This window comes from Dama dama, chromosome 3, assembly GCF_033118175.1.
Source record: "Dama dama isolate Ldn47 chromosome 3, ASM3311817v1, whole genome shotgun sequence".
NCBI classification, from domain to species: domain Eukaryota; kingdom Metazoa; phylum Chordata; class Mammalia; order Artiodactyla; family Cervidae; genus Dama; species Dama dama.
Window position 1 is genome coordinate 71027090 of NC_083683.1, and position 20167 is coordinate 71047256.

Below are 20167 nucleotides of genomic sequence, written 5' to 3' on the forward strand. Positions count from 1 at the left end.
CTTTGCCAACAAAAGTCCATCTAGTCAAAGCTATGGTTTTTCCAGTAGTCATGTGTGGATGTGAGAGTTGGACCATAAAGAAGGCTGAGCACCAAAGAATTGATGTTTTTGAACTGTGGTGTTGGAGAAGACTCTTCAGAGTCCCTTGGACTGCAAGGAGATCAAACCAGTCAATCCTAAAGGAAATCAACCCTGAATTCATTGGAAGGACTGATGCTGAAGCTGAAGCTCCAATACTTTGGCCACCTGATGGCAAGAGCTGACTCATTGGAAAAGACCCTGATGTTGGGAAAGATTGAAGGCAGGAGGAGGAGACGACAGAAGATGAGATGGCTGGATGGCACCACTGACGCGATGGCCATGAGCTTGAGCAAGCTCTGGGAGATGGTGAAGGACATGGAAGCCTGGCAGTGCTGCAATCATTGGGTCGCAATGAGTTGGACACGCCTGAGCGACTGAACAACCATATGCGCCAGGGCTCATCTTTCCGCAGTAAATCGCCCAGGAATGGGCGTGGTCTTCCCCGTCCCACCTGTGCAGGGAACCTAGCGAAGAAGTAAATGGGCAGAGACCACAGGAGCAGCGCCCTCGACCACAAAGTGAACGGGAAAGTCGCTCAGTCGAGTCCGACTCGTTGCGACCCCATAGACTATAACCTGCCAGGCGCCTCTGTCCATGGAGTTCTCCAGGCCAGAAAACCAGAGTGGGTAGTCAATTCCCTTCTCCCGGGCATCTTCCCAACCCAGGGATGGACACCAGGTCTCCCTCATTGCAGGCGGATTCTTTACAGTCTGAGCCACCAGAGAAGCCCAAGAATAATGGAGTGGGTAGCCTATGCCTTCGCCAGAGGATCTTTCCGACCCAGGAATCGAACCCGCGGTCTCCTGCATTGCAGGCGGATTCTTTATCAGCTGAGCTACCATGGAAGCCCAGTCGGTCAGAAGCGGCCTCGCCTAGGCCAGCCTCCAAATAGGAACTACAATTCCCAGCGGCCCCTGCGGACGGCGTGCCGTGGCCACGATGCGCCTGCGCAGTGGCTCAGGCTCGCCCTGTGTGGTTCCCGCCAATTCTTGCGGTAGTCCTCCCAGGGTTGAATTCTGCGTTCCATGGAGGCGTTTGACCCTGCCGAGCTGCCCGAGCTGCTTAAGCTTTATTACCGAAGGCTCTTTCCCTACGGCCAATACTATCGCTGGCTCAACTATGGCGGAGGTGATGGAGGCAGGGAGGGGGCGGTGGTGTGTCCGCAAAGGCGTGTGAGGAGGTTTGGGGAGGGCACCTCGGAATGACAATATGAAGTGCCTCCTGTGTGCCAGGCGTTGTCGTGCGTTATCTCGCGCCCTCTCCGTCGCCTCTGGGGGTGAGTGGGTCGAGAGAGGATGTACTGACCAGCCTCCGCCGCACCCTGGAAGGTGTGTGCTAAGTCGCTCGGTCACGTCGACTTCTTGCGACCCTGTGAACTAGAGCTCACCAGCTCCTCTGTCCATGAGATTTTTCCGGCCCGAGTGGTCGGACTCACTTTCCGTTTGGTGTTTACCTGCAACCACGGGGCGGGAGGGGAGGGGTGGGGGAAGGTACAGGGTCGTAGCATGAAGCTGCAAAGTCGTGATCTGCTCAGGGACAGAGGGGCATCTCCTAAAAGAGGAGGGGTACTTAACTCTTCCCACTTGAATTTATTAGTGCCCACCAAGGAAAGAGAGATGGTATTACATATTGAAAATATTTCTGCATCTTTATCCTCATCTTTGTAAACCCCTTCAAATTAGGAACTAGTGCTTGTCTTTTTTTTTGTTTAACATGTAACAGAGGACTCATTAAAAATATCTTCTCATTGGTTAATGTTTTAATGCTCTGAGCTGGATAAAGTACCAAATTAACTTTAAGGTGTACATTTATTTTGCAGTGGTAAAGAATTACTTTCAGCACCGTGAATTTTCATTCACATTGAAAGATGATATTTACATTCGCTACCAATCCTTCAACAACCAAAGTGAGCTGGAAAAGGAGATGCAGAAAATGAATCCATACAAGATTGATATTGGCGCAGTATATTCCCACAGAGTAAGAAATCGGTTTTTTATGTAGTTTGTTGTTTTTTAAACCAAGAAAGGATTGGTGCCCCTAGCATTTTGAGATAAATTTGTAGTGTTTATTTTATTTGAAGAGCCACGCTTCAACCATTTTTGCAAGGAAGTTGTAAAGTAAAAAAAAAAAAATTTTCAATGTCCTTTGATACTTGACTGACTGGAAATCATTTGGAAATGGATTGGCTATATTCACTGTAGGACAAAAAATTTTCAGCCAATATCTGGCTGAAAGACTAAATGAGGTCCATTAAAAAAGAAATGTTAAAAAAAAAAGACTAAATGAGGGACTTTCCTGGTGGCACAGTGGATGCAGGGGACTTGGGTTCTATCCCTGGCCCAGGAAGATCCCACATGCCGTGGAGCAGTTGAGCATGTGTGCCACAGCCAACAAGCCTGTGCTCTAGACCCTGGGAGCTGCAACTGAAGCCCAGGCGCCCTAGAGCCCATGCTGCTCAGCAGGAGAAGCCACTCCAAAGAGAACCCCGCGTACCGAAGCTAGAGAAAGCCCATGCAGCACAATCAAAATAAATAGGTGAAAAAACATTTTTTAAAGACTAAATGAAGAAGTCAGCATGGTTGAACACAGAGGATATTGGGGAGAATCATTCTTGATTCCTCCATTTCTCTCACGCCTGTATCTGTTTCACTAGGTAATCTCTTTAGCGCTACCGTAATAATATCTACTAACCACTGCTGCTAGTGCCACTACCATCATCATCACCTCTTATCTGAATTACTGTAAAAACTTCCTAACACTTTGCTCCTGTAGACTCTAGACTGTATTCTCAACACGGCAGCCAAAAGGATCCTTTTAAAACAAGTAAGATCATCTTGATTCATCTGCTCAAACCATTCTCCAGTGGCTTCTCATTTCACCCAGAGTTCGAGCCCCTCTCTCTCCCTCACTCACTCCAATCTTGTCACTGGTCTGTGCTCAATCAATTTCCACTGCCTAGAACCATTTCCCGAAGCATCTTTTTGGTTCATTTTTCTCACCTCCTTCAAGTCCTTACTCAGAGAGGCCTGTAGCCTGCCTTTCCTCCTACCCTCTCCCCTCACTGATATATCCTAAGTGCCTAGAATACTGCCAGGCAGAGAGAGTACATCATAAGTGTCTGTGGAATGAATGAACATAATTGCCCAAAACTGCCCTTCTTCCTCTCCTTAAAAATACACACAGGTAGGGAAAAGATACACATAGAATAATAGCTTTTGTATGGAGCCTTTTCTTAATGTTGTATGACTTGTTTTTCACATCATTCATTATTCTTTTTTTAAAAGGAGAACTTAGATAATTTGGCCTAGGTTACATAATTTCTAAATGAGGGAGATAGGACCTGAATCCAGGTTTTCTGACTCTAAATCCCAAAGGAAAGGGAGAGGAGGTAAGAAAAGGCAGGCAGGGAAAATACTTTGGAGCAGGTTACTCCTCTTTTAGGGACGGAAATTAAAACAAGTCTCTATAGAAGAGCGAAGGTTCACTCTACTCCTTCTTCCTAGCACAGAAGGGGGAAAAGGTGTCATTTCTTAAACTGGGCCAAGACAGGCATCTATACATCATCTTTGTGTGTTTTTATTGGTTATATATGCACGTAGTTTACAAAAATCAACTACTATTAATTAAGCGTGGTTTTTTTTTTGGTCTACTACTTTTGCGCCTATTTTCTGTTCCCAAGAGGCAATCTTTTTTTTTTTGGGGGGGGGGGGGTGGAGCTGTGCTGGGTCTTAGCTGAGGCACAAGGGACCTTCAGTCTTCATTGCACCACATGGAATCTTTAGCTGTGGCATGTGGGCTCTAGTTCCCTGACCAGGGACTGAATCCCAGGCCCCCTTGTATTGGAAGTGCAGAGTCTTAGCCACTGGACCACCAGGGAAGTCTGTCTTCCTACTTTTTGTTTTCATTTTCTCTGCTTTCTGGGGAATTTCCTCGAAGGTTTTCATTTCTGCTATTATGTTTTCATTTCCAAGAACCTTTTTTTCCTAACATATCCTGTACTCTTTTCATTGATATATCTTATCTTGCTGAAGATATCAATGACAGTTTCTTACATTTTCTTCTGTTACACAGGCTGTTTTCTCTACAGTTACATTTTTTTCTGTTTTTCCACTGTTACCAGAGGTTTTCCTCATATATCTGGTGATTTCTTGCTTGTGGCTTATATTTAAGAATAGAGTACCAAAGAGCTGATTGGAAGCTCTGTATACGTGGCTGAGATTTCTTTACTACAGAGTGATCTGACTGGGCCATTTTATTGTGGGAAGCTCTGATGTCAGTTTCTCCAGGTCTTTGTTAGAATGAAAACTCCCGTTGATCACTGATCTGTTCCTAGAGCCTAATAACAATGCCTGATACACCTGGTCGGTCTTGAGAGAGGAATCTTCCTGTCTCCTTCCTGGGGTGGCAGTGGGAAGGTACAGAGGAGAGAGCTAGGTCTCAGCATTCCACAAGTAAATGTCTAATTAGTCCCCTGAATATCTGCACAGTACAGCCTTTTTTCAGCTGTGCCCACTCCCCTTCTCAGTCCAGGAACCCTCTGCTTTATGCTCCCCAGGTAATGATTCAGGTGTCTTCACCAGGGAAATGGAAGCACAGTCACCTAGCTCCACAGAGTAGGTTTAGCACTAACTGCTTTGTAAATAGGTTTGTAATCAATCCTCCTGTTTTTAATCTCAGCTCCAGAGATACCTGTTGTCACCTATTCCTAAGACTTGGGGATTCTGAGATGTAAATTGGGTTTCTTCTTGTTCTTTACTGAGAGCCGAAGACTCAGCTTTTTGAATCTCCTTATAAAAATTGTGGTGGTATTGTCTCCTCTCTGGTTCTTCTTAAAAAGACTTATACCTGTCTTTAAAAATAAAAAATTATTTTTGTGCAGGTTTAGAGGAAGCCAAATAAGTATTTGCATTCAGTCTGCTTTCTTTACCAGATAGTCCATAGCCTCAAAGGAAATTACTTAGAGCTTGAGCCAGACTGTCTTGGGAGATCTTTTTGAATTATAGAAAATTTTTAAACACGTTTTTGTTACTTATATGCCCAATAACAATGAAAGGTCCTTAAAATATCTTGCAGTAGGCTACTAATTATTTGTATGGACCTTTTCTTATCAGAAACCTAAAAATGCTTTATTATGATTTCTATTGATCAACAAATGTTTATTATACAATGTCATATGTCAATTATATTTCAGTAGGATTATAAGAAAACAAATACTTATGGTAAAGCATTTATCAAGCTTTGTTTTTATGAAAGTTACACTGTCATCATTTCTGGCTGTGTAGAATCACATCAGTGAGCTTCTTTTCTGTCAGTCACGGACAGACTTGGCATTAGATGGTTTCTCTCCTTCTCTTTGGCCCCTTTTTCTTTATAGGTAGGAAATAAGCATATCTGACAGTGTGGTGGCTCTTATAGAAACTGACTGATGTCTTGTCCCTTTAGCCCAATCAACACAATACAGTGAAGCTGGGAGCTTTCCAGGCTCAGGAAAAAGAACTGGTGTTTGACATTGACATGACAGACTATGACGATGTGAGGAGATGTTGCAGGTGAGTTCCGCATGCTTTGCTAGTGGGGGTGATATCACTGACAGTGAGTAACGATCATTCTGCCCCAGCTCTGCAGACATATGCTCCAAGTGCTGGACCCTCATGACCATGGCCATACGTATCATCGACCGAGCGCTAAAAGGCAAGTGTTAGCAGTATCTCAGTGGGGTCACATGCAAGAATCTTTTTTTCTTCTGAATATTAATCTGTCTACACCATTTTATAATCAATTCTCATAAATTTCTGACATGTTTCTCTGAAATATATGATGGGAAAATAAAAGATTTAAAGTCTTTGATAAAGCTATTGATCAAGTCATGTAATTTTTTCCCCAATTCAGTCATCTGTTGAGCAACTCTTGCATGCCCATTACTGTCCTAAGTGAGGGAACTATGAAAGATAACAATTCTTACCTCGAGTAAGTTATGCAGTCTAAAGAGGAAACCAGAAAATTCAGGATTACGTATGTGTTACTAGGCACAGGGTGCTGTGGGGGTGGAGAACAGCAGGAGTGCATACAGGGATGGGAAGATGTTAGATCAGAAAAGGCTTCCTGGAAGAGGTGATGGCAAGGATGACAGTGATAACAGCTAACTTATATAAGAGGCTTATTATGTACCAGGCACTGTTCCAAACACTTGTTACCTTTTTTAATATTCTTAGACTGGGTCTTTAGAGAGAAACGGCAATTGGTCAGGGAGAGAAATAGAAGTACTGGGGCACGAAGAAATTCTTAGCGGAGTGACCAGGATACGTAAAGAACTGAAGGCAAGAGCCCAGGGAGCATGGGAAACTACAAATGATGTACAGTTGACCCTTGAACAACACGGTGTGAACAGCGCAAGTCTACATACACAGATTTTCTTCAGTAGTAAATACTGCAATACTGTATGCTTCATAGTTGGTTAAATCTGCAGATGTGGAACCACAAATATAGAGGAACTCGTCCTTATATATATATAGATATATATATATACATACACATACAGCTTACTTATTTGTTGGCTGCACTGGGTCCTCATCACTAGGCGTGGGCTTCCTCCAGCTGACAAGGAGGGCTGTTTTTCGTTACTGTGTGCAGGGTTTTCTTACCGCAGAGCACAGGCTTAGTAGCTGTGGCACACAGGCTTAGTTGCCCCCACAGCATGTGGAATTTCCCCTGACCAAGGATCAAATTTGTGTCCCCTGCATTGGCAGGCAGATTCTTAACCACTGAACCACTCAGGAAGTTCAAGGAACTGTTTCTATGGAGGGCCAACCATAAGTTTTATGTGGATTTTCTAGTGGGAGGGTCGGCATCCCAGTTTGTTCAAGGATCAACTGTAGTATAGTTAAAATGAGTACAGATAAGAGGTAAAAAAAATCAAGCTAGAGAAATATGCAAGAACCAGAAATTTACAAATTTATTTTAAAACCGATTATTTCTTCCCTCCTCAGAGGACTTTGGATTTAAACATCGTCTCTGGGTATATTCTGGAAGGAGAGGTGTTCATTGTTGGGTCTGTGATGAATCAGTTAGAAAACTGTCCTCTGCAGTACGTTCTGGGATAGTTGAATATTTGAGTCTTGTAAAGGTAAGGTCTTCTTAATGATAGTTTACATTTCTTCATTAGCTAGACCCAGCCTTGTATGCTTAGTAACAAAAGCAAACTATCTTTTAAGCATTCATAGTTCAGAGTAAATGATTTTACCAGTAGATCAGTTAAAATCATAGTAGTTACATTTTTTAAGATATCTCATATTTTGCTGTAAGTGTCCTCCTTTGTGGCAAAAGGAAGTTTAGTTTACTTTTCTGGTCCAAGTATGTCAAGTAAAGTTAACCAAGAAAATTACAGGTATTGAGACTGTATAAAATGACATGCAAGATTCTATACTTTGACAGAATTTAATCAGTATCTTTAGAACACATTAAAGAAAATTTTGATTTATTTCATTTATGTTATATAATATACATGAAGTTTTTTTTGTTTGTTTGTTTTTGATGGTTTGTTTTTCAGGGTGGTCAAGATGTTAAAAAGAAAGTTCACCTAAGTGAAAAAATTCACCCTTTTGTCAGGTCTGTTGGGGAAGACTCCATGAAGTTTAAGTTGTGTCTGATTTACCTGTATATGCTTTTAGAATTACCTTATCAATATTCTGCACCAGGGTAGCATTTTACAACATTAATAGCCAGAATTAATTTCCTGTTTTGTACATTCCAGTATTCTTGATAGGTGTTTCACAAATATTCTTATTGGTCTTCACAACAACCTCATTAGATACATGATGGTTATCTCCTCTTATAGATGAGAGAAGTGAGATTTGGAGAGATTGTATAATTTGTTTGGCTTTATGCAAGTAATTATTAAAATCAGGACACATGTCCTTGTCTGCTTGATTCCAAAGACCATACCCTTTCCATTGAATTCACTACTTCTCTAGGATAATGGAAAGAGCATTGCATTAGAAGAATCCCTACTCTGCCACTTTAATATGACCTTGATAAAATATTAGAGACTCTGTTTCTTATCAGTATGGGGAGAACAGTGTCTACTCCATCTACCTCAGAGTTGCGGCAGAGATTAAATGAAGCAGTAGGAGGGCCCTGGCAGTCCGGTGGTTAAGGCTTTCCGCCTCCACTGCAGGGGTCATGGGTTCAGTCCCTGACTGGGGAACTAAGATCCTGCGTGCTGCATGCTGCACAGCCAAAAAAATAATAATAATAAATAAAATAAAATAAAAGCTAGTAACCTAACATACAAATATATACACATAAAACAGTAGATGCAAAGTCTATTTTCAAAATGCAAAGCACGTTGTAAGTGTTGAGATGCTAAAGCAAGCAATTCAGAATAGAAACTGTAGATTGTATCCCACATCCTACTACTGATGTATTATTACATTGTCCTGACTTGGTTGCTTTCTGCCCTTGTTACATGTCTCTGATGCTATTAACCTTCTAAATTGTGGGATTTAAGAAGTAAACATTTCTTGAATATCTAGTCTAAGCCAAATACTTTGCTAGATTCTTTCCCCTTAGAATGTTTCATTTAACTCTCATAACCCTGTGAAGAGGTATAATTCCCATTTTATCTAATTAAGTTCTAGAAATTCAGTGAAAATAAGTACTAGCCTCCCTAGTGAACAAAAGCCACGTGCCATATATGTCACTAATGGTGTTGGGACTTTGTTATTATTGTTCCTACAGAAAATCTGTAAACATAATAAAAAAATACTTTGAACAATATGCCTTAGTTGATCAAGATATTCTTGAGAATAAAGAAAGCTGGGATAAAATTTTAGCCCTTGTTCCTGAAAATATCCTTTCCCAAGACCATTTCTATGTGAGCTACTTGTACTGACCTATGATATTATAAATTTGTTCTACCTGTATGTTCTCATGTACTTATATAGTTTTAATCTTTTTTACACAATGCATCTCCTGTATTTCTGCATTTTTTTTTAATCTCTAGTCTGGAATACAATAAGAAGTGAGGCTGTTTTGTAAATAAATTTCCTCATTTTGGAAGTTGATCCTCCTAAAATTAGTGACTACTTAACAGATGCAAAATCATCATCAAAATATATACAGATCAAAAATGTATATATATATATATATATATATATATATATATATATACAGATCACGGACCAGTTTTACCTTAAACCTTACAGCTATTTTGGCATTCATTCTGTCGTACCTAATACAGTTTAACAGGAATTTTTCTAAGGTTTTGTGTTTAATATTTGTATTTTAGAAAACAATAATTACTTTTTATGTAAGCTTTAGATATCCTTGTGGTAATACACATTGAAAATAAGTTGTTCATTGATGTACCCTAAATGAGTGTGTTCCTTAATGATCCATCACCAATGCGTGATGAACTTCAACAAGGCTTCCAAAGGCATAGCAATTCACTTCAGCGTTGGGAGAATTTGAAGAACACCATCAACAAATTTCAGGTATATTCCATTGAAATCTGTATTACAAATACAATAATGCAATTCTTATTCTCATTTTTTCACTTACTGAGTTAGAGATGGTTGAAGATCATTTTTTCACCACCTTAAAGAAATCTTCAAAAGTTCCTGCTGATCCTCATGCTGGACTTGCATCTGTTTTTAGAAAAACAACAAAAATGACAAATGTGGACCCTGGCTTGAGTGGGAGATCATGCTCCAGTATTGCTTTCCACGACTGGATATCAATGTTAGCAAAGGAATCAATCATTTACTGAAGAGCCCTTTTAGTGTTCATCCTAAAACAGGTACTATGTAAAAAAAATAAGAAAAAAGAAAACTCAAAGTTATTTTTTGTTATAGAAAGCATGTCACTGGATGTGAATGAAATAGTAAACCTTGAAGAATTGTTCTGTCAGCTAATATCTGAATTAACTTATTTTTCTATTGTCAGTTAGTAGCTATTCAGTGAGTTTCCACTATGTAAATAATTTTCAGTTGGGTTTCTAAGGTTCAGCGTTAGAGTTGGAGAGGAACTTAAAACATAGAGCAACAGCACATATTGTACAGATGAGAAAACAGTGGCTCCAGAGGTTAAAGGGATTTGTCCACAGTCTTAAAACAAATTTTGGGGAATTCCCTGGTGATCCAGGGAGGTTAGGACTCGGCACTTTGACTCACGGGGACCAGGTTCTATTGCCATGCGGGGAACTAAGATCCCACAAGCCTTGTAGTATGGCCAAAAATAAAAAAAATTATGTCAGAACTGATAACAGAGTTCAGTTCTTAAGACCCAAAGTTCCGTGCCTTTTAGAAATGGAATCACAGATGTAGAGGACAAACTTCTGGCCCCCAAGGTGGAAGCAGGGGGTGGGATGAATTGGGAGACTGGGACTGACATATATCACTGCTATGTAAATAGGCAGTGGGGACCTATGTGTAGCTCAGGAACCTGTCAGTTATCTGTGGCAGCTTACATGGGAAGGAAATCTTGAGAGGGGGGATAGATGTATACATAGAACTGATTCATTTTGCGGTACAGCAGAAATTAACAACACTGTAAGGCAACTATACTCCAATTAAAAAAAAGTTCCATGCTCTTTCCACTATGCTTCCTCCCTCAGGTCTTTTTCAGTAGATTTAGCTTCCTTCTTTCACTCTTCTGGATAAGATTTGATGGACTAAAACTGACTTTACAATAAGTATGATAGTAGATATGTTGGCATAAACTTTGCTCCATCCGACTAGAGGACACAATTAGAAGTATCTAGTTGTCCTTTTTAGTGTCAACAATTCAACTCTGCCACTTGCTGTGGGAAGTTAAGCAAACTACCCTTGGTTTTAGCATCTGTACAGTGGAGATACCTCAGTGGTTTATGGTGAAGATCTAAAAGGTAAAATGCTTGGAAAAGTGTCTGTCACATATTCAATACTCCCAAATCGCCTAGTGTTCTTTAGTAGTCTGCAGTGACTCTGTACTGTATAGATTTATATAGCCCCTTTTCAAATCTTCCAATTATGTGTTTTTAGTTTATTTTGGTAATAAGCTTAATGTTTCTTAATATTTATCTTAATATTCTAAAGCTTCAGTGAGTATTCCCCTTATTTAATATTCAAGATTTGAGTAACAAATTATATTCACTTGTAAGTATACATTTTTATTATATTTTTTTTCCCATTAAATGGCTATAGTCTTTTCACTCTGCCTTCCACCTGTAACTCCCAATTCCCTTAATTATTTTGTTAGTCACCTGCCATTCTTTAAATTCATTATCTCATTTTTCAGATATGAGTTTTATGTCATGTCCCAGTTGTGGATTTTGTAAAAGGGTAGTATGTCATTTATATTATTTCCAAAGATGCTCAACACATAGGTGTCTGTTTTGATTTCAGCAAATTAATCAAAGTAATGAAGTAAACTACTTCCATCTGTTTTGTGTTCCATCTTCAGGACTCACTAAATTTGAGATTGTTCCGTAGTTAAATATTGAAGGGTATAGCGAAGAGGAAAACAGAAATCAAAGTAGATATAAGAGGAGCAACTAGGTAATAGCTCAACAGTCTTTCACATCTATTTTTTGGTGTTTTTAGAGAGATAAAGGCACAAATGTGAAAGTACTTTTTTAAGACCCAATTTTATTGTATTTATGTATTTTTTGAAACTTTTTGGCCACATGGCATGTGGGATCTTAGTTCCCCAGTCAGGAATAGAATCATACCCCCTGCATTGGAAGTGTGGAGTCTTAACCATTGGACCTCCAGGGAAGTCCCGAAAGTACTTTTAATTTATATTTCTAAATAAATATTCTTAACAGATTAGTCTAACCCTCTTTCTAAGCCTTAAAGTTTTAGCCAAAAATAACTCACAGGACACAGCCTATAATTGTTTGTATTGTACAGTATTCAGTTTATAATTTTTGTTTCTCACAGGTCGCATTTCTGTGCCTATTGACTTACAGAAAGTGGATCAGTTTGATCCACTCACTGTTCCAACCATAAGGTATGTTCCAGATCACTGATCACTCCTTTTTTGTTTGTGGCTATTGTAAATGTGAAGTGAAGTGGATTAGATCCTTTCTGGTGAGGCAGCTTCTCTGAGGCTGTATGACGGTGCCCTTCCAGAAGAGCATTTCCTAGTGAGTTCTACAGAACACAAGTTTTTCAGCTACTATTATGTGTAAAAAAAAAAGTTCAAATAAGTTTGAGAAATGTTGACGTAAGCAAAATTTCCTAGTCTTTAATATGCTAACATGCATGGAAAACTCCAGAAAGAGAGTATGATGTTTAGAATATCCCAAATTCATGTGGCCACATTTTCTTCACAGAAAATCTTGTGAGATTCATGTGCTTTCATACACTGGGTAATGTTGACCAAGAATCAACTTTAAAATTATCTTCTTTTATTATTTTTAGGTCCATTTGCCATGAATTGGATGTTATTTCTACTAAAGAAGAAAAAGAGAAGGGAGCTGAATCTGATATTAAACCCAGAACCAGAGGTAGGTTAGTACATTGAAGTCTCACTTTAACATAGTCTTTTTATATTGACATCTTTCTGTGACTCCAGTAATTAATTTGCCTTGAATTCAGACCAGAATGGATCATTGTTTATCCTGAAACCAGCTCAGTAGCAAATAATATGATCACAATGTTTCTCTCCTTCATCAGTTGCCCAAATGGTGCTGTTGAATCCAATGTTGAGTCAACAAATATTCACAAAGTAACATTTAATGCCAGGATCTATACTGAAAGATTAAATTGTCAATTGATTTTGACAGTTGTTTGAATCTCATAGTCTTAGATTCAATAACTCTTTACTTAACAACTACTATGTGTGCAGTATTTTGTTCTGTACTTTGTTTTTGTATCCAGATGAGTGTTATGTTAAATATATGTCTAAACTGTAACAGAATTGTATATCCAAGAATTTGAAGGAGCTGGGAATATAAAACCGCCTGTTGCTGCTGCTAAGTCGCTTCAGTTGTGTCCAACTCTGTGCGACCACATAGACGGCAGCCCACCAGGCTCCTCTGTCCCTGGGATTCTCCAGGCAACAATACTGGAGTGGGTTGCCATTTCCTTCTCCAGTGCATGAAAGTGAAAAGTGAAAGTGAAGTCGCTCAGTCATGTCCGACTCTTAGCAACCCCATGGACTGCAGCCCACCAGGCTCCCCCGTCCATGGGATTTTCCAGGCAGGAGTACTGGAGTAGGGTGCCTTTGCCTTCTCTGAAAACTGCCTGTTAGTGAAAGTCAAATCTTATACCAACACCCAAGAGACACTATAGCAGTAGTTCAACAGTACTTTCTATGTTGAAAATGTCACGCACTGTCCAAATGGTAATCACTAGCCTTTTCACGTGACTTTTGAGAACTTGAAATGTGAGAAACTGAATTTTTAGCTTCATTTAATTTAAATAGCCTCATGTGACTCATGACTACTGTAATGGGCAGAACAGATCTCTGATTGATCTTTTTAGTCAAATGTTGCTACCTTTCTTTCAGAATCCAAGCTCAAATGTCACTTCATATATTTCAGCTCTAACATAAACAAGGTACATTCCTCCATCAATATTTATAGAATGATTACAAGCATTCTGTTTAAAATAATGGACAAAAGTCTCTAACAAATAAACTGGATAATAATAAACTGAAAAAAAAAAAAGAACTCAGGGAAAGTAAACAATGCAAGGAACAGAGGAAACCTTTCTTTTTTTAAAAAAAAAAAACTGATATCCTCAGAGATTAAGAGAAGACAGTGTACCCATGAAGCAAGACCAGAATGCTACGGGAAAAAAAACATTCAGAATAAGAAAGAGGTCTTAGAAATCAAAAACATAATCATTAGAATAAAACTTTCACCGGAAGGGCTGGAAAAGAAAAGAGGAGATTTCCTAGAAAGTAGTAGAAAAAAGACAAGTTAGTTATGTTTTTTAAGGAGGAAAAAGATGAACAGAATTAAAGACCTCCTGATTCAGGAGGTCTAATATCTGACAGAAAAAGAACAAATAAAACAGGGAGGGAAAAAATTGTCAAAATTATATATGAAAACATCCCAGAAATAAGCCCTTTGTTGAAAGGGCTCAGCATAATGAGAATGATATGCCTACACCAAGGCATTTTGAAATTTAACACTGAGAATTAAGAGAAGATCTTAAGAGCTTTCAGACCCCCGTCCTACAGTCCCTCCCCTCAAAAAAGCCAAGGACCTAGGAAGAATGACCTTAAATTTCTAAGTAAAAATGGAAGTATTCATTTTTAGAAGTAAGTGCTAGAAAAGAAAAAAGTAGTTGCCATTCAAGAAGATGGAAAGGTTAGAATTAGGGCAGGGAGCTGCTATTTTTTTCCACATAAACCTGTTAGTACTATTTTACTTTTTTTTTTTTAACAAATTACTTTTAACACAACTTTTTAAATTTAATAGGATCTCTTTGTGGACATCTTTTTACTTTGTTCAGAGGTTTTAAAGAAGCAAGTTTTGGCTCCCTATAAGGAGAAGCTTTATAATATGTGTTCAGAAATAAACTGCACTTTCAAGTATTCATAAAGGCTATTAACCATGAGTAAGTCAGGGATGCTTTAGATGAGGTTGGAGGCTGGCATAGGTGATATTTAAGTTCCTTATTACTTTTTTAATTTCTATGATTCTAAACTTTAGTCCATTTTCATATTAGTACCATTTGCTCCTTCCCTTCTACTTCCCAAATACTGGTATGTTCTCTACCCTCCTCACTGACTATCTAATTAAATCTTTTTTCTAAGACCCAGTTCATAGCTACCTCAGTCAACTTTGATTGGTCAGTTCTTTGGACACAAAATTATCTGTATGCTTGTTTGGCCTTTAATTATATATTGTCTTCTGTTACTCCTCTATAGGGGTTGTTTTTCCAATTCATTTAAAAGCTTCTTGAAGGAATTCCCTGATGGTCCAGTGGTTAGGATTCCATACCTCCACTGCAAGAGCCCAGCTTCCATCCCCGGTCAGGGAACTAAGATCCTGCAAGCCTCTCAGAGTGGCCCAAATAAATAAATAAATATTTTAAAGCATAAAAATTTCTTGAGATGAAGTAGTATGTATGGATTATACTTTTTTATAACTTAGCATAGTACTCTATATAATTATGGCATGTGGGATCTTAGTTCCCTAGGATGGAACCCTACCCTGCAGAGGAAGCATGGGGTCTTAACCACTGGACCTCCAGAGAAGTCCCTGGTTCCTTTTGTTTTTTTTTCTTTAAATTCTTTTTAGTAAACTATTATGAGTAGTCTTAATTCCATGCAGATAAAATCCAAATCTCATCTTGATCTCAATTAGATTTTTCCCTTCCTTTGGGTATTAATTATAGATTGTATAATTAAATGGATGATTAAGATTCTATATTCAAAGTTTTATATACATTTTTAAGACTATTTTACAAATCAGAGAATACCTATACTTAATGCATGTGACTATAAACTTCTGATTGTTTCCAGAAGGTATGGCCCTCACTTCACATTTTCAGTGTTTTGATCTATTGGTAAGACTATTTATTATTGAAGCCACAATTTCCAAAGAAAGGAGTGTTTGGTGGGACTTAATACATAGCAGTAGATGATGCTGGTCTAATACCAGAAAACCTGACTACTAGAATAGTTATATACATATAGTTTGGATGTTTTAGAGCAGCATTGTCTATTAATACATTAGCCATATGTGGCTATTAGGCATTTGAAATGTGGCTAGTATAACTAAAGAACAGGGTTTTGTTTTGTTTTTTTAATTCTAATTAATTTAAGCTTAAAAACTGATAACTGATTCAATTATTGGAAAACTTTTAAGCATGTTAGAAAAATTAGTTATATGAGCTTGCTTTTTTACCTACATATATTATAATTTAAATCTAGATCAAGTATTTCCAATGATATGATAATATAGTATCTGTCAATAAATTGAGTTATACTTTAAGTAGAAAATACTAGATTTCAAAGATTTGGTATGAAAGAATGTAAAATATTTCAATCTTTAATGGCAACCCACTCCAGTATTGTTGCCTGGAAAATCCCATGGATAGAGGAGCCTGGTAAGCTACAGTCCACGGGGTTGCAAAAGTCAGACACAACTGAGCGACTTCACTCACTTTTTATCATATGTTGAAATATTTTAAGATATAATGGGTTAAAAAAATATACTATTAAAATTAATTTCACCTTTTTAAGGGTGGCTACAAGAATGCTTTAAATTATACATTTCTCATTATTTTCTATTGGACACAGCACCATTGTACAGAATTTTTACAAGAGATTAAAAGTTATACTTTCATGTTATTCTTGCTGCCAAAATGCTAATTATAACTCATGGTCTTCATAATTTAGATTATAAGAAGACCAGTCTAGCTCCTTTTGTAAAAGTTTTCGAGCAGTTTCTTGAAAACCTGGATAAATCCCGAAAAGGAGAACTTCTCAAGAAGAGTGGTAAGATTCTATTTCTCTTATAGCTATTTTGATCTTAGTATGGGCAGTTTAAAACATCTAGCGAGTGAACAATTTTTAGAGCTCTAATCTTTGCCCTCTCAAGAAAAGTTACTAGTTTATGTTACCATCTTTAGTGTTTTGAAAACTGAGGTCCCTTAATTCAATTCAGCACATACTTATTTAACACTTTGTATATATCAGGTTCTATGAGAAAAATAAAAATGAATTATACAAGGATGAATTCCACACCATGGCTCCCTGCCCTTAGGGAATACTAACTGATGCCCAAAAAAAAGAAAAGTATAAAATGCTAAAAAAGCGATAGAGGTCTCGTCTGACTGAGAGAACCTGGGAAGATTTTATATGAAAAGAATGGCATTTAACTCTATTCAGTGAACTACTGCATGAATTCTAGTCCCCAGTGCCAATATATCATGGCTTGAGTGAGGTATGAGTAGGAATTCCACAAACAGAGATTTGATGAGATAAAGATACAGGAGTGGAGGAAGGAGACAGGTTGCTCATTCTCGAAGGAACAGCAGAAACAAAGGCATAGAAGCAGGAAAGCATCAGTCACTCTAGAGGCCATCAAGTCGTATAGCTTATTTGGAAAAAGATGCATCAGGAAGTGATGAGATAGAAATTCAAAGAAGCCACAGTGTAGATTGCCTTGAATTCCAGTCTTGGGAGTTTGAGTTTAATTCACATGAACAGGGAAACAATTAAAGCTTTTTGAGGAAGGGAGTGCCATGATTTGTAGTTGTATCTAGAAAGATAAATCTACTAGCAATATCTGGGGAGAAACAGGGAATAGATTGAGCTATTAGTATTAGGACGAATAGAGCTGGAGATCTCCAAAAAGTACAGATACTAGAGCCATCCTTGAAACTTGGTAATGACTTCTTTTGGAAGCTGAAAGATCTAAGTATAAGTGTCAGAGAAGCCAAGCAAGAGGAAAGTTTCAATGAGCTTATCAAGTTCTTTGACTAGGAGACACCCAAGCTTATGTGTAAGGCAAAAGGAAAAAAATCAGTAGTGAGTATTATTCAAGAGATTGATGAATACCATAGAAAATTGGCAATGTTATAGAAATACAAGCCCCCTTTCCACTTCATTTTTTAATAAAATGTGTGATGATTAAATAGTAGTGCCTAAGATAATGTTTTACTCATCGTAGACACTCAAAATACATGCTTGTTGAATGAACAGTGATGACTGAACTTGGAAAGCCTCATTGAAGCTGCCATTCCAATGGGGCATATTAAGTCCTTTGTATTCTCGTTCTGTACTAACTCAGCCTATAATGTGGGCTTCAGCAAATGTGAAAGCAAATCTTTATGCATGATGTGAATTTAATGGAAGCATTAAGCAAATCAGAATGTGAAATAAATGAGCTTTGTTTTCCTTTACTATCCTTGATAAAAATCTATTCTATTTTAGATTTACAAAAAGACTTCTGAAGATAACAAACAACTCCTTTTATATGAATATGGATTATCTTCTACCTTCAACCAAGAATCAAATACTTCAAGAGCCATTTAATAAACGTAGCAGAACTGTGTATGTGTCTTAATGCTCGAAGCAAAATTTCCTTTTCCTGAGAAATAATTATGTTGAAAAGATTCAGGAAACCACCAAAGGAGAATGTTCAGATTCCTGGAAGGAGCAATACTGGGAGGATATAAGTGAATGCAGATTAATCTGTAAAATTTAATATTATAATGCTAAGATTACTGATACAGGTACTAACTTCTAGTAGTTGCCATATATAGAAGTAAGTGAGTAGTAATATGACCAAGACTTTAACGTCGGCTCACCAGATCCAACCTCCATATTTCTAGGTGTATGAAGGTTTTGTTCTTTTTTTTTTTTTTTTTTTTATGTATTCCCAATCCCGATCCCCCCTCCCACCTCCCTCTCCACCCGATTCCTCTGGGTCTTCCCAGTGCACCAGGCCGGAGCACTTGTCTCATGCATCCGAAGGTTTTGTTCTTAATTAACACTTGATTAATTATACCTGGAGCATGTATTCAGTAACTTCCTCATTTTGTTTACTGATATTTTTATTGGTCAGGCCACACCCCACTCCCTGTCTTTTTTTTTTTTTTGTATTTCCAAATCAATTTTTTAGGTCAAGAGAGATTTCCAGAAGGCAACTCCATTTTTCTGAAGACTGCAGAACACTATATGCCTAATTAGCAACAAGGAGAAATCTTAACAATACAAAAGAAATCTTTTTAGAAACTGTAGTCAATATTCAACATTTTCAATGCATTATTTCCTTTTTTTCCACATGAAAATGTATCCTTAGAATTAGAAATAAAAGTGCCATAATGTACTTGTGTGTGGTGTAAGTGAACTGACTGCCTCTTGCCCACATCGTCTGGGCCATGCTGACCTGATCACTGGTCTTCACCGGCTCAAGTGGGCTTCACACCCCACTCCCTGTCTTTTAAAAAATCATTTTAAAATGGGCATCTAAACCTACAATAACTTTACTTCAAAAGATATGACTTAATACTGTTACAATATTAGAGTCGAATAGAGTATTTTTTATAACTGTTGGCAATTGTAGCTCCTAACTTCTTCCCTCAGAGAATAATTTTCTAAGCAATTTAGAAAAAATAAACCACTTCACCAGCATAAACTTTTATACTTGTCAAAACACCTGGACTTTGTATATCTCTAGACACTTAAATTTAATTTTAAAGGTTTCATTTCTTCCATATTTGATTTCATGTGATAGATTCTGAAATGTCAGATTTCTTTTACCTGGTTTTACAGCCAGTCTAAAAACAAAACAGTCATTCTGGTTTACATTGTCTTTTGAGAAACATTGAGAAGCAGGCTTTCAGGCTGGTGCTTTCCATGGGGTATGAAAATTTTCCTTTGCATTACCTATAACATTGTTTTCACCATAGCCACAGTCTTTTTTTTTTTTTTTTCTTTTGTCTTTTGACTTAAATAAAACAGATTGTGTAATACAGTCAACACACTGAAATGGCTTGCATTTCTTTCTCTTTTCTAATTTTTTAAGAAAAAAAGACTATTGTGTAAAATTCCTCTGTTGAACTTCTGTTTGCTACATATTGTTCATTCTTTTTGGAAAACAGTGACTGGTCAATTAAAACTCCTGAATACAAAATTACTAAAGACAAGTTAGTCCATCTTAAGTACTCAGAATGAGAGGAGAAAAACTGGGTGGGATTACCCGTTCAACAAAAGATGTTTTAGCATTAAAGCATTTTAACGCTTTAATATTAGAGTCCTTGATAAAAACTGGTATAACAGCCAATAAACTAAATTACAGAATATATTGTGCTTGTATATAACAATGTCTGGTTCTTGAAAATAGCAGAAACATGCTCAAAGACAATTGACTTCTCTAACTCTGATTTGCCAACTCATCCATGTATGAAAATTGTAGAAACAAAGGGCCAGTTAAAGGCCCAGTTTATAAAGAAACCCAAAGAAAGTGCATCCTTCCTTAGCTAACGATTAACAGTTATAAGTCAGTGGGCTTGCTAGGAAAGAAAGGAGCGTAGTCAGAATGTTTTAGGTATCTTTAAGGCCACAGTTGGCTATTATGGGCCCTTCTGACGGTAAATGGAATGCACTGAAAGCCTCCCAGATCACTACTAAGCAGAAA

The 20167-nt window shown here is 37.9% G+C and overlaps 1 protein-coding gene across 1 annotated transcript; it reads left to right on the forward strand.

Annotated features, from left to right (window-relative positions):
- The first annotated feature begins 1041 nt into the window (after positions 1 to 1041).
- On the forward strand, positions 1042 to 18856 carry PRIM1 (DNA primase subunit 1). Its single transcript, XM_061131968.1, has 13 exons — positions 1042 to 1209; positions 1901 to 2058; positions 5524 to 5630; positions 5699 to 5772; positions 7068 to 7204; positions 7628 to 7686; positions 8818 to 8927; positions 9481 to 9572; positions 9736 to 9877; positions 12000 to 12069; positions 12483 to 12568; positions 16420 to 16518; positions 17959 to 18856. Exons 1-13 carry the CDS (start codon positions 1107 to 1109, stop codon positions 17976 to 17978), a joined length of 1257 nt encoding a protein of 418 aa, XP_060987951.1. The 5' UTR covers positions 1042 to 1106; the 3' UTR covers positions 17979 to 18856.
- Positions 18857 to 20167: the final 1311 nt, after the last annotated feature.

Coding starts and splice junctions, on each gene's coding strand:
- PRIM1 (XM_061131968.1), top strand. CDS start 1,107: ATGGAGGCGTTTGACCCTGCCGAGCTGCCCGAGCTGCTTAAGCTTTAT. Junction 1,210..1,900: donor CTGGCTCAACTATGGCGGAG/GTGATGGAGGCA, acceptor TTTATTTTGCAG/TGGTAAAGAATTACTTTCAG. Junction 16,519..17,958: donor AGAACTTCTCAAGAAGAGTG/GTAAGATTCTAT, acceptor ATTCTATTTTAG/ATTTACAAAAAGACTTCTGA.